General features: G+C 50.5%; 1 protein-coding gene across 6 annotated transcripts in view; it reads right to left on the reverse strand.

Annotated features, from left to right (window-relative positions):
- VPS35L (VPS35 endosomal protein sorting factor like) overlaps window positions 1–13,734 on the reverse strand; it is a 115,611-nt gene extending 101,877 nt beyond the window's left edge. For 4 of the 6 annotated variants that reach the window (XM_038540214.1, XM_038540213.1, XM_038540212.1 and 1 more), the window contains exons 1-5: window positions 13,165–13,734; window positions 12,329–12,432; window positions 6,480–6,579; window positions 3,864–4,019; window positions 1,677–1,799 (exon numbers count right to left, since the gene is read on the reverse strand). In XM_038540214.1, coding sequence (XP_038396142.1) covers window positions 1,677–1,799; window positions 3,864–4,019; window positions 6,480–6,579; window positions 12,329–12,432; window positions 13,165–13,719 — 1,038 coding nt within the window. In that variant the 5' untranslated portion in view covers window positions 13,720–13,734. The remainder of the gene's footprint in view (window positions 1–1,676; window positions 1,800–3,863; window positions 4,020–6,479; window positions 6,580–12,328; window positions 12,433–13,164) is intronic. The other 2 variants (XM_038540217.1, XM_038540215.1) reach the window with 1 other exon arrangement.

Here is a 13,734-nt window from a genome sequence, read left to right on the forward strand (position 1 = left end):
CAAGAATGCCTCCAGACAATGCCACGTGTCCCCTGGGAGGCATAAAATTACTCTTGGTTGAAAAAAAAAAAAAAAAATCACTGCACTAAAATGACTCAATGCATTCAGAAAATTAGAACTAAACCACCAGTCCAGCCACTCTGCCTGCACCCTGCTCCCCTAGTACAAGCCCTGAGAGGAAGTGAGTGGAGAGACATCATAGCAGAGCCTTCCCAGATGCCCAACAGGCTCACTCTTTCCTCCCTATGCACGGCCCCGATTTCTGATGGGCACACTGGTCACCATTTCCCGGCTTCCCTTCCACCTGTGTCTGGCCTGTGACAACCTTCAAGACAAGTGTGATAAGGTGTGTGTGGAAGGGGACTCTGGGAGAGGTCCTCAAATGACCCAGGGTGCATCCCACTTTCCCTCCTCCTCCTAACAATGTGGCCACGAGGGGATGCTGATCACAGCAGGGCAGCAGGGCAGAAAGAGCTGCCCAACCAGCCCTGGACTACCCACCTCTGGGCTGCTTTTCAGTGTCAAGAGAGAAGCATCACTCTTGCATCTGTCACTAGCAAAGGCTTCAGTTATAAGCTCCTGAACCTTGACCTCAATAACCCAGGCATTACTCTTTCCTTGTTTGGGCTCGGCTCGAAGCCTCTCACCACAGGAGCCACTTGCTGGATCCAGGGTCAGCTCTCTCTCTCTCCCCCACATATGCCCCCAGCACAAGCCAATGACGTTGCCTCAAGGCCACCCAAAGAAACAGCAAACTTCCAGTTCTGGAACACCTGAGCTACAGCAAGAAGTAAACCTTCTTTGGCGTGGCGGGATCCTCACGTCCTAACTCAGACCTCCCCAGAGATGAGGCTCCGCTGTTCCAATTCTTCCTCTGAACTGTGCCAGAGCCCTGATTCTTAGCCCATTTTTTGAGAAACCAATCAGTACATTTTTCTCCCAACTAACGCTGGCACAATGAGGGAGACACACAGAGCGCAGGAGTTGGGGCAACATTAACTTCAATGCTGCAATTTATAAGAAATCAGTATTTGGTCTGGATCCTGTTCCTGGCACAGAAGCTCCTACTACCCTTGGAATTCCCTAAGTGTTGAGTGGCAAAGTATTTTCTGTTATGTTAATTGACTTTTGGATCCACCTAAAGTTGGGAACTGGTTTCCCAGGGAAGCAAACGTGATTAAAGGGCTGGAACTTTCCATTTCTCCAGGGAGGAGAGAGGGCCTGGAAGTTGAACTAGTCACCAATGGCCAATGATTTAAACAATCGTGTCTATGCAATGAGGCCTCTTCAAGTGGATGCTGATTCAAGGCCTTCAGTATCTTTGTAATCTAGTGAGTAAACTGGCTTCCTGAATTCTGGGAGCCACCCAGCAAGTTAACCGAACCCAAGGAGGAGGTGGTGGGAATCTGATGCACAGCCAGATGGCCAGGCTTGTGAAGTGGGAGAAAGCATTGAGGGACCAGGCCCTTAACCTGTGGGAACTGATGCAATCTCCAGGCATCTCTCTGTGTCAGAAAGGAGTTGAGCTGCAGGACACCCAACTGGCATCAGAATTTTCCCTATGCTTGACATGGGGGAAAATCCTACACACACAAAAAAGGCAGAATCACAGTAACAAAAAGAAATTACTACTAAGTCTGAAGCAGGCCCTGGGAGAAGAGTGTACTGGTACTCACGATGGAGAGCTTTTCCGTGGTGGTGTACCGGGCAAGGATTTCTCCTCGTTTGCTAGCCCAGGGCTCAAAGTCTGATCCTACGATGGAGTTCTCATCTCTGTCTCGTCTCTTTCTAGAGCTGTCCTAAAAAAAGGCAAGACAAGTTCTCAGCCACAGTATCATTTCAGTCTTTAAAAGCAAAATAAAAGCAAACAAGGTGACTGTAGTTGATAACACAGTATAGTAAAAACTGAAATTTGCTAGGAAAGTAAAACTTAAATGGTCTTACCAAATTAAAAAAAAAAAAGGTAATGATGTGAGGTGACAGATGTAATAACTAACTTGATGGTGGAAGTGTTTTCACAGTGTATAGAAATATCAGTCACAAATGGCTGACTCTTGGTTTCGGCTCAGGTCATAATCTTGTGGTGGTCGTGGGATGGAGCCCCACCACAGGCTCCAAGCTCAACGGGAGTCTCTCTCCCTCTGCCCACCTCCACTCATGCTTTAAATTAATCTTTAAAAAAAATAACAACTCATCATGTTGACACCTTAGATGTCTAACAATTTCGTCAATTATATCTCAAAGCTAAAGAAAAAAGTTTAAGCAGAAGGCAGACAGTCCCTCACTGCAGAATAAAACAGATCTGTCTAAAGGTTTGGTGGATAAAATATTTTTCAGGCCAGTTCACCACAAATGGCTAATAAACCGATCAAAAGACACTCAAACTCATTTAAGAATCAAGGAAAGGCACATGGCAAGTGATCATTTTTTGACCACCAAAATGGCAGAGTTACAATGCACGGTACTATCCCAGTTGGCAAGGACATGGTTAGACAGGCCCTGCTGGTGGTCCTATCACATGGTGAAGCCTTTCTGGAAATGATACAGCAGTAGCCTCAAAACCTGATATACACATTGCTGTAGCCCAGTACTGTGCTTCTAAGAAGTTATCCTGCAGGGGGTGCCTAGCTGGCTGAGTTGGTTGAATGTGTGACTTGTGATCTTGGGGTTGGGAGTTCGAGCACCATGTTGGGTGTAGAGATTACCTAAACATAAAATCTTTAAAAATATAAAATAAAAAAGAAATTATCCACTGAAATCCAGCACGTGTGTACCCAGACATGGATCTGTTAAAGGCCCATGGCCGAGATGAGGGAACACCGGAAACAGTCCATGTGTCTAGCATCAAGGAGGTACTACTCATTCTTTAGGATGCAATGCAGCCATTCAAAATAAAAAGACTGCTCCCAGGGGCACCTGGGTGGCTCAGTGGTTGAGCGTCTGCTTTTGGCTCAGGTCGTGATCCAGGGGTCCTAGAATCAAGTCCCACATCAGGCTCCCTAGAGGGAGCCTGCTTCTCCCTCTGCCTATGTCTCTGCCTGTCTCTCATGAGTAAATAAATAAAATCTTAAAAAAAAAAAAAAAAAAGCCTGCTCCCTAAGTACAAACACAGAAAGTTCTCCCAGATACTTTGTCAAGTTGGGGGGCGGGGGGAAGTATAACTATAGTTCAATTTACATTAAAAAAAAAAAAAAGTAAACGATGTGGACAATGCCAGCACAGAATGATGGCTCAGAGTGTGAGCTGTGAAGTCAGCCTGGCTGGGTCTGAAGTCCAGCGTATACTTGATCTTCCTCCACATGGGCCTCCTCAGAACACCTGCCACACAGCAGCGTGAGCACTAGGAACACACTGAGCAATGCCCACCTTGCAGCAAGGAAATCCTATTACTGCTGTGGTTGTTACTCAGATGGGAAGATGTGTGTAGATATTCAAAAACTACCCTATGTCTATATCTATGAAAATACACACAAAAAAAGTGATAGAAGTGGACGCCGAAAACACTGATCACTGATGACCTCGAAGGCAGGCCAACAGGATGAGGGCTTCACTGGCAGGGTTTGACTCCCTTACATGCAAAACCAGTGATTTACTTACATGATTACCTAATTAGAAAAAAGAAGAAGAATCACTATGGGTGAAATGAAAACCAAGAATGAATTTTGAAGTGGCTTAATAAAGAAAGGAAGAAGCTTCCAGGAACCGCACCAGCCTCTAAGTGGGGGACGCGGCCTCCATAAGCAGGACCCTGTGGGCCTGTGGATCATCTGAACTGTTACAGACATAACACCCTTGTGCCAATTAAAAAACAAAAAGATGAAAAGTCACCCTGCCCCCAGACGGACCCCCGTGGGCAGTGTTACCGTGGCTGCGGGCTCAGCAGTGGCTGCGAACATGGAGAGGGGGTCAGTCCCATCCAGCACGCTGCTCAGCGGGTCCACCACGGAGCTGGAGGACGAGGAGGACGTGGAAGACGTGCTGCCTTTCCGGCTCACTTTCTTGGTCTTTGACTCTGTGACCTGAGGGGAAAACCACGAGCAGGTAAAGTACAAGTTCCCCAAGACTTTTCCCAGAGAAACACTCACCTGCGTTTTTCCCTCATTCCCTTGGCTGAAGTGACCATTGCCCTGAGCAGGGATGCTTACGTTTTTGTGACAATCTGACATGACTCAGAACCCAGCTGTGGAGGAAGGGAAGGCAGTGGGGGGCGCTGGCGGGAGGAGGAGACGGGGCCTAGAGGACTCAGGAGGTGGGACATAACCGCATCCCCATAGGACCCTCTTACTCAGAGCCTTCCCCAGGGAAGCAGCATCCACATCACCTGGAAGCTGTTCAAAAACGCGGACTCCTAAGCTCCACTGCATCAGAACCTGCATCTTCACAAGACAGTCCTGTCGTTCATGAGGTGCAAGGTCCTGGGAGGGTCATGAACCAGGGGACGTGAGATCCCAGGGCTGTCATGCCTGGGACGGTCATCATGGGGCTGCCGAGCTGCATCATCCAGTACTGCAGAGTACTGGATGTCCTGCCTTCCTTTTTTGAAGAGCTTCCTAATGCCACATGCTGGTCAGTATTGGGGGCACAGCGGAGTGTTGGGACGTGAAGCCATGTCCTTGTCCCACTGGCCTCTAACTCTCCCCGACTTCAGAAGACCAGACCAGGGCCGACCCTCTGAACCAAGAGGATCCAACCAGAGTTTCTCTGCTGAAAATTTAGGACCAAATCCAGAAAGGCTAGTTGGGCTCCACTCTCCTTTTGAAATGAGGAAACTATGAAAGCCCAGGGGCCAGGGCTGATGGACAGTAATGGCCAGTCTGAGAAGGTATCCATCGGAAGATGGGGAAAACCCGTCTTGAGAGAAAGAAAGAGAGTGAGAGAGAGAACTGGATGTTCTACTCCAAATGATGGAGAAGATGGGATTCGAGACCTGAGTGGCCTTCGTCCCTGATTCTGGGAAAGGAGGCTCTAGACCTTGGAGTGGCCATCATTCACGAGCCCCTCAGTCACACCTGGGTTTATGCTGAGGGACTGCAGCATGGTGGCTGCTCATGAGAAAGACGAAGCCTATGGGCACAACCAGGTGATCTCCGCCTGACCTCAGGGGAGGGAGGCTGGAGACCGGGTGCAACCACGTGGCCAGGGAATCACGCCATCACACCTACGTACTAAATCCCCAAGATGAAGTGTGGACGGTGGAGCTTCCTGGTTGGTGGACACATGATGTGTCCCCAGGTAGAGGACACAGAGCTTGCTGTGGTCCCAGACCTTCCTGGACCTCACCATAAGTCTCCCTCAGCTGGCTGCCCCTCATTGGTATCCTTTATATAAAAACCTAAGTACAGTGCTTTGCTGAGTTCTCTGAGTTGTTCTAGCAAGTTATCAAGCCTGAGGGAGATCTTGGGAAACCCCTGGATTTGCAGCCAGTTGGTCAGGCATGCAGTTGGCCTGGGGGTCCCCCAAATTTGCAGTGGGTGTTTAAAGCAAGGGGCATCTTCCTGAAGACCTTGCCCTAAACCCAGAGGGTCTGACACCCACCTCAGATGATTTGGTCAAGTGCCTCCTACTAGTGCACACCTGTCATTCTGTCTGCCTGGCATCTGTGCCTCCACCTCCCAGGCTCCCAGTCGTGTTTTCTTTGGGAAGGCAACCCTCCCCGACTCTCAGCTCCCACAGGCCTAGTGGGGTGGGGTAGTGCCCACCCAATCAGCCAGCACATTCTACTCCCTAGTCACCAGAGTGAGCCAGGAAGGGACACAGAACCCAACTGGGCAACAGAAACTGCCAGAGGAGAGAGTCTCCCTGCTGCTGCCATCACTCAGCCACTGGATGCAAGCCTGGAGCTGCTGCCCAGGTCTATCTCCAGGCGAGTGAGTTCCTGAGAACAGACCGACCCACTGGTGGGTCAGCCGTGGTGGCACAAGCCCACGGGGCCTGGCAGGGCCTTGGAAGGCAGAAGCTCCATCTAGGCTCCCCTGCCTTATGGAACGGCCTCTGTGTATTCTCAGGCTCTCTGCCATTACAGAACGTCACGTCCCTGCTACCCGTGGTCTATGCCTATTGCCCTCATCCCACACATGATGACAAGCACGTAGCTTCTACTACTTACTGATCAAATGACACTAACCCAGAAGCGAAGGACCATCTATGTCACTTGCCCACTTTCTGGTTTGTTTTTTTAACTAACTCACAAGCCGACAAAGACGGTACCCAAGGACAGCATCCTCAACTAGTCATCGGAGAGATTCTTATATTCCACATGGGCAAGTTTAGAAGGTATTTGGTTTACAGCTCCCCATTAGAAATAAAGGCAGCCCATGGCTCGTGACAACCTCGCAAGTGGGAGAAAGGGCAGAATGAACACGATGGTGGGAGATAAACAGGCAAAAGCGCTACTGCCAGCAAACGGCAAAGCCCCAGGAACCCAACCTGTGATTTCGTGGAGTAAGAATGGCAGTTTGAGAGGCCCGTGACAAACTCACAGTTATAGGCTTCAGCGGGTGATAGTCTCCAAACTCCAAGGGCACAGCCTCCAGGCGGCATGACGCAAACTCAGCCTTGTAGTTCCTGCTTCTGGAATGCCTGGCAAACAGCAAAACCCAGAAAACGATCAGCTGAGGGACACATCTAACACACCAGAACTGTTCGCTCAGACTCCCTCAAGGATATGGCCGTCTGTAGCAGAAGGTACCTCTACCCAGTCTGAGAAATGCTCAACAGAATTTTAACACTCAGTTCAAAGGCATCCGGGACCCGCAAGGCCAGATGCCAGAACCAGGGGCGTTCAGTGAGGTGAGGCCAACTTTCCTCCCGGGCTCCTCCCCCTAGACAAGCAGAGCCCGAAGGAAGAGCTTCTTAGGAGAACAGGGTGCAGAGAAGTGAGAAATCTGGCCCTGGGGCTCCCTGCAAAGTGTTCACAAGAGCTGTAGAAAGCCAGAGAAAGAAGCTGGGCAGGAAGTAGACAAAGAGCACAGGGTTTTCATCAGTCTTGTGACAGGATCAGAGGATGGAAGTAAAACAGAATCCATGCTGATGCACAAGGGGAACAGACAGGAAGCCCGGCAAAGAGGGTGAGAGGCAGTAAGGGGCAGGGCGGGAAGGCCTAACACATGTACAACTAGAACCCCAGAGGGAGGAGAAAAAAGATGGGCAGAAACAGTATCTGAAGGATGACAGTGGAAACCAAGGACAACCAGCTACAGATTCAGGAAACACCTATGCCCCACGCAGGCCCTGTACAAAAGCAAATTGGAAACCATACTTAGGGCTTTGAGTAATATGGCTAAAAGATAGGATTTCTTAGAAAGAAAAAAGAAAAAGACACAGTATTTTCAAAGAACGATTATTGTCTCAGCACAGAGATGAGAGCCGGCAGACAAAGGGATGATGTGCTCAAGTAGCAAAGAAATTAAATGCCAACCAAAAATTCCACACCTACTAAAACTACGCTGCAGTCCTAAGGGGTAGTTTCTCTGTCAAAGAAAACAAGAGGATTTGTGGGTGGTGGTGGGCGCCTGGGTGGCTCAGTTGGTGATCAGTTCATGATCTCAGAGTCCTGGGATTGAACCCCATTCATTGGTCTCCCAGCTCAGTGGGGAGTCTGCTTCTCCCTCTCCCTGCCACTCAACAGCCGCCGCCGCCCCCCCCCCCCGCCCCTGCCAGCTCATGTTCTCTTTCAAATAAATAAATAAAGTCTTAAAAAAAAAAAAAAAAGAGGGCGCCTAGGTGGCTCAGTGGTTGAGCATCTGCCTTTGGTTCAGGTCATGATCCTGGGGTCCTGGGATCGAGTCCCGCATTGGGCTCCCTGCAGGGAGCCTGCCTCTCCCTCTGCCTAGGTCTCTGCATCTCTGTGTCTCTTGTGAATAAATAACTAAAATCTTTAAAAAGAAAAACAGAACAGCATGTATAGCAGAATTATATTTTTTTAAAAAAGCTACGTGTAGAAACAAAATGATCCCAACTGAAAAACATAGATATATGTAATATGCACATATATACGTACGTACCCATATGTACTGAATAAATAATATATAATAAAATGTAAAGGTGTGGATAAAACCATATTATTGACTGTAAAGAATAATTTATGGTATTTAAAATACATGTAGAATTGAAACCGTATGACAGCTAGCACAGAAGAGGCGCTGTGGTCTGAATGTCTGTGCTCCCACCCCCACCACCAAATCCACACATTGAAATCCTTGCTCCCAAAAATGATGGTGTTAGATAGAGGTGGGCCTTCAGGAAGTGAAGGGGTCATAAGGGAGGAGCCTCATGAGTGGGACCAGTGCTGGGAATAGGTACCCCCGAGAGCCCCCCCACCCCATGAAGATACCCTGTGCTGATGTCAGGATCCCAGACTTCCAGCCTCCAGGAGAAACAAATCCTCTTGTTTAGAAGTTGCCACATCTGTGATTTTTTTTTTTTTTTTTTTACAGTAGCCCCAATGGACTAAGGCAGGTAACTGGGACTGAGAAGTGGGGGTGCTGCTGTAACAAATACCTTGAAACGAGGAAGGGTTTTTCGAGACAGATGAGAAAAGCCATTGCCTTGGGGGGGACAGTCACAGGTGACTGCCGTGAGGGCAGGAGAGCTGCAGAGGAAGCCCCAACCCTCCTCCAGGAGGCACCAGCGGCTGCATCAGAAGCTGGCGAGGCCTCAGATGGCTCGGGACTGAGGACCATGGGCCAGGACACGGCCAGGTGATCCCGGTCACACTCAGGCAGGCAGCTCCGCAGGAGCGTGCTCACCTGCGGGTGCCCTGCGGGAGGCCGAACCCATGAGCAATGAAGCGGGGCAGGGGGTGAGGACACTCCCTACGCCGAGCGTTGTGGGAGCTCTTGAATAAGCACCCGTAAAAAAAAGGAGAGAGAAGTGATTAAAAGCCGGAATGGCTCATCCAAAGGGAAACATTTTTAAAAACTTGGAAAGCACGCAGTCCCAAGGGGCACAGGGTCACCTTGCTCCTCAGCCTCCCAGTGCCCTGAACACGCCCCCACCCAGCCCCACGACTTATTAGTACTTGCCGGAACCCCAAAGTGGAGCGCAGGAGTTCAAATCCAACTGCACTGTGCAACCTGTAGGCCTGACTCGAGCTCCAATAACCCAGAAACCCAACTCAGGACAAGAGAACAGAGACCCCAGGACATTTCATTCCCATCCCTTTCTAAATACCTGTGGCTTTGAGAGCAGGAGGGGAGGAAGGCCGCTCAACAATACAGGTGGATCTCTAATTTTTATTTTTTATATTTTGAAAGAAAAAAACCCTATTCATGATATATTGCCTAGTCTCTGCGGTCACACTCACCATACACTGAGTTCTCATCTCTCAAAAATACAAAATGCGGGATCCCTGGGTGGCGCAGCGGTTTAGCGCCTGCCTTTGGCCCAGGGCGCGATCCTGGAGATCCGGGATCGAGTCCCACATCGGGCTCCCGGTGCATGGAGCCTGCTTCTCCCTCTGCCTGTCTCTCTCTCTCTCTCTCTCTCTCTATCATAAATAATAAAAAAAAAATTAATTAAAAAAAATACAAAATGCTCTTTCCAGGCTCCCTTTGATAGGCTGCCAGACAATCCTTGACTTAAAAAATAAACCAAGAAAAAAATAAAATAAACCAAGACCTGAAGAATAAATAAATTGGAACAGCAGCCATGACAGCCATAACAGAGGATTAAAAATCAAACGATGCTTGTCCTCCTTTCAGGTCATTCTTAACTTTATCAACAGAATTTTGAAAGGTTATTAGAATGAGTGGAAATGGAATCCGACCCGAAATTCAGTTGCAAAGGCTCCTCATCCCTGTCATGATTGTTAACAAATCAACCAACAGCTGACAAATGCATGGTATCAAAAAGAACAAGGTGCAGTGAGGGTGACACAACATGAGAGACACCTAACTCTGGGAAACGAACAAGGGGTAGTGGAAAGGAGGTGGGCGGGGGTTGGGGTGACTGGGTGACGGGCAATGAGGGGAGCACTTGGCAGGATGAGCACTGGGTGTTATATGTTGGCAAATTGAACTCCAATTAAAAAAAAAAAAGAACAGGGTGACTGGATTCGCAAAATAAAAATAATAGTTCTCATTTATTATGTGCTTGCTGTATACAGGGATCCGGGTCAAGCCCTTTCTCCAGCACTTCCTCATTTAACCAACCCCCAGACACAGGTGCTATCATTACGCCCATTTTTCAGGTAGAGAAGCTGAGGCTTACAGTTGAGGTGACAACAGCAGGTACTTAGGGACTCAAGCAAACTGAGCTGGCCTGACTCTCAGATGCAGGAGCTCTGCAGCCATCTGTGGGTCATCTTGAGAGTCTTAAGCCATTGTCTACTTTTGTCTATTTTCTCTTTAAAGGACCAAGCTTTGAAATAATTTTTGTTTTTAAGCTGAGGGGAGGTGAAGAAAAATACTTCTGAAAAACACCTTAAAAAAAAAAAAAAAAACATTTACCCATTTTGAAATTCCATGTCAAACAGCTATATGCTGATCCTTGAGTCATTTCTTCCATTACTTTTCCTCAAATTGATTCTTGGGTCCTAACCAGTTTCCCAGTTTGAGATGCTACAGCAATGGTCTTCAAGGCCTGGGTCTTTGATAAGGCCAACAGTGCCCCCCAGTGGGCATTTATTCAAAATCCCTAGATTTTGCTTTTTTGCCCCAGAACAGAGCCAGCCCATGCAGCTGGTCAAAATCCCTCATGAATACCAGCTCCCAGCAACGCTGAAGGCTGGCGTGGATCCTTGGCAGCCACCCATCATTTCCCACCTGCGCTCCTGGCTGGGCCCAGCTGCTGGCTACTAAAGTGAGGCCCACAGATCACTTAGCAAGGGCATCACCTGGGGAGTGTGGCAACCCCACAGATAGGGATCTCCAGGTTAGCACAGCCCCCAGAGTGATTTATACCCACATTAAAGGTTGACCACGCCCTATTTTCCAATTACTTACATCTGGTATCATGGATGCATAGAAATTCCATTAGCAAGTAAATCTCCTTATGCTGGAAATCCCGAAATCCACCAAATACCTTTTGCTGGTTATTTTCATTTGTAAGTGATTTTTAAGTGACTAATGACATCATCTGGCCAGTTTCTTCTCCCACAATCATGATATACCCTCCCTCCCCCCACCCCAACTCCTCAAAAAGTCTTCAAGTGATATAGAAATTCTTGACTTGAGGGATTCCTGGGTGGCTCTGCAGTTTAGTGCCTGCCTTCGGCCCAGGGCGTGATTCTGGGGCCCCGGGATCGAGTCCCACGTTGGGCTCCCTGGATGGAGACTGCCCCTCTCTCTCATGAATAAATAAAATCTTAAAAAAAAAAAAATTCTTGACTCAAAAGCGGGCGTTTTTATGGGCATTCTTACCACAGGATTAAATACGAAAGGTGACCCACAGCGTACTGTACACCACAGATGTTAGCCCAGGATATAACATAATCAGGGATAATGAAGTGTGGGTGCAAAGAGCCATTCTGGGGAGGCTTGTGACAACGCAGTGGGGTTTGGGGAGCCCTGCACCTGAGTCTACAGCCCAGGGCCTGGATGGAGGTCCAGCTGCTGCTGATGGTTAGGAGCACAGTATTTGAGCTCCAAACCTCTGCAAAGATGCAGACTGTGCTTTAGGTAAACTTAACTGCTTCCCTCTCTGCCTCCACTTTCTGAAAAATAGGATTGTTGTAAGGATTAATAGAGATGTTAGGCACTAAGCACTTTACATAGTGCCTGGCGCACCCACAAAAGGCTCCGTGAATGTCAAGTTTAACCATACACATTTGTCCTCTGGAGGCCCTTTCTGCTTCCCCATTCATCCCATGGAATATTACTGAGCACCTACTCTCTGCCAAGCTCCATGTCAGGTACAACAAGGATTGAAACTCGATCCCTTTTTTAAAAATTTTTATTTATTTAGAGATAGAAACAGAGTGCATGCATGCCAGCAAGAGGAGGGGCAGAGGGGGAGAGAGAATCCCAAGCAGACTCCCCGCTGAGTGCGGAGCCTGATGCAAGGCTGGAGGTCACGACCCTGAGATCATGACCCAAGCGGAAATCATGAATGGGACGCTTCACCGACTGAGCCACCCAGGCGCCCCTCGGTCCCTTTAAAGAGTAGCAAGTCTCGGGAAGCGTTAGGATGAATGATGCCACAGAAATGTGGGGAGCGCAGCCAAACGAGCAGCTCTGCAGACCCCAGATGTTAAAAAGACCACAGGTAAAAACCTACTGGGATGCACAGATTACAATAGCATCTTCCTGCATTTTCTCACTCGAAAAGGCCACACAAGTTCATTGAAGCCAGATGTCTCTCATTTGGGATGTTAACGTCTTAATCGTACCCTAAAAGGTGCTTCGCACGACCGGATCCAAGGAAACTCAGGGGCGTCCAATCCCGATTTGGCGCCTCAAGGCCTCGGGAGGAAGTCGCTGCAGTGCGAGCCAGCTGCAGGGAAGGAGGAAGGCAGCTGCCTGCGGATCCAGCATAAAACCCCGTTGCATCTGACCATGTCTACGCGCTCTCGTTTGCTCACTCACTCACTCGCTCAAGGCAAACCACTTCTCACCATTTGGAAAGAAAGATCGGACGACGATCGTCCCAGATGCGGGGGAGAGTCCCGCGGGGCCCTCACACTCGCAGGCTTCCCGCAGACGCAGCGCGGCCACCGCAGCCACCCGCCGGGACACACGCCCGGCCCGCCTGCAGCGAGCTCCTATGCACCCTCCAAAACCCAACGGAAGCCTCCGCCCCGCTAAAGCCCGCCCCGGGCCCCAGGGGGAAGCTGCGCCTCGGGGGCCCTTCCACCAAGCGGTCACCCCCGAGCCCAAGGGGCATGTGGGCGCGCCCCGCGGAAGCCGCTCTCCGGGGAGGGGAGCCCAGCGTCCTCCGGGAGCTGGGCCAGAGGCCAGGCGGGTGTCCCGGGTCACCCAGACCCGGGAGGGGGAGACGGGGGGGGGGGTGCCCCGGGCGCCGACCCGCCTCAGGCGCCTCCTCCGGACCCGGGCAGCGGCCGGGGATCCTGTGGCCAAAACCACCGCAGGGACAGAACGGGAGACTCCGCCAGCACCGCACGCAGACGGCAGTCGCCGGCCGCTCACACTCGCTCACACTCGCGGACACAGACCCAGACATAGCAGACGGTCCTCCTCCACAGCCCACCCGCCGCTTCTTCCTTACCAGGGAAAGACGGCCATCTTCCCGGTCACGTGAGCGCTTGTACTGGGGAAGCCCGCACTTTACCTCGCAGGCCCCGCCCCGCTCTGGCCGCCATGATTGTAAGGGGCAGATGCTTTCCCCCGCTGAGCGCCGGGGGCGCCATGATTGTGAGGGGCAGGTCCCCTCCCGCTGAGCCCTGAGGGCGCCATGATTGTGAGGGGCAGGTGCCGTCCCGCTGAGCCCTGAGGGTGCCATGAATGAGTGGCAGGTCCCCTCCCGCTGAGCCCTGAGGGCGCCATGATTGTAAGGTGCATATGCTTCCCCCGCTGAGCCCTGGAGGCGCCATGATTGTGAGGGGCAGGTGCCCTCCCGCTGAGCCCTGACGGCGCCATGATTGTAAGGGGCAGGTCCCCTCCCGCTGAGCCCTGGGGGCGCCATGATTGTGAGGGGCAGGTGCCCTCCCGCTGAGCCCTGAGGGGCGCCATGATTGTGAAGGACACGCTTTCCCAGCTGAGCCCTGGGGGTGCCATGATTGTGAGGGGCAGGTGCCTTCCCGCCGAGCCTTGGAAGCGCCATGATTGTGAGGGACGG

Source organism: Canis lupus, chromosome 6 (genome assembly GCF_011100685.1).
Source record: "Canis lupus familiaris isolate Mischka breed German Shepherd chromosome 6, alternate assembly UU_Cfam_GSD_1.0, whole genome shotgun sequence".
Taxonomy (NCBI): domain Eukaryota; kingdom Metazoa; phylum Chordata; class Mammalia; order Carnivora; family Canidae; genus Canis; species Canis lupus.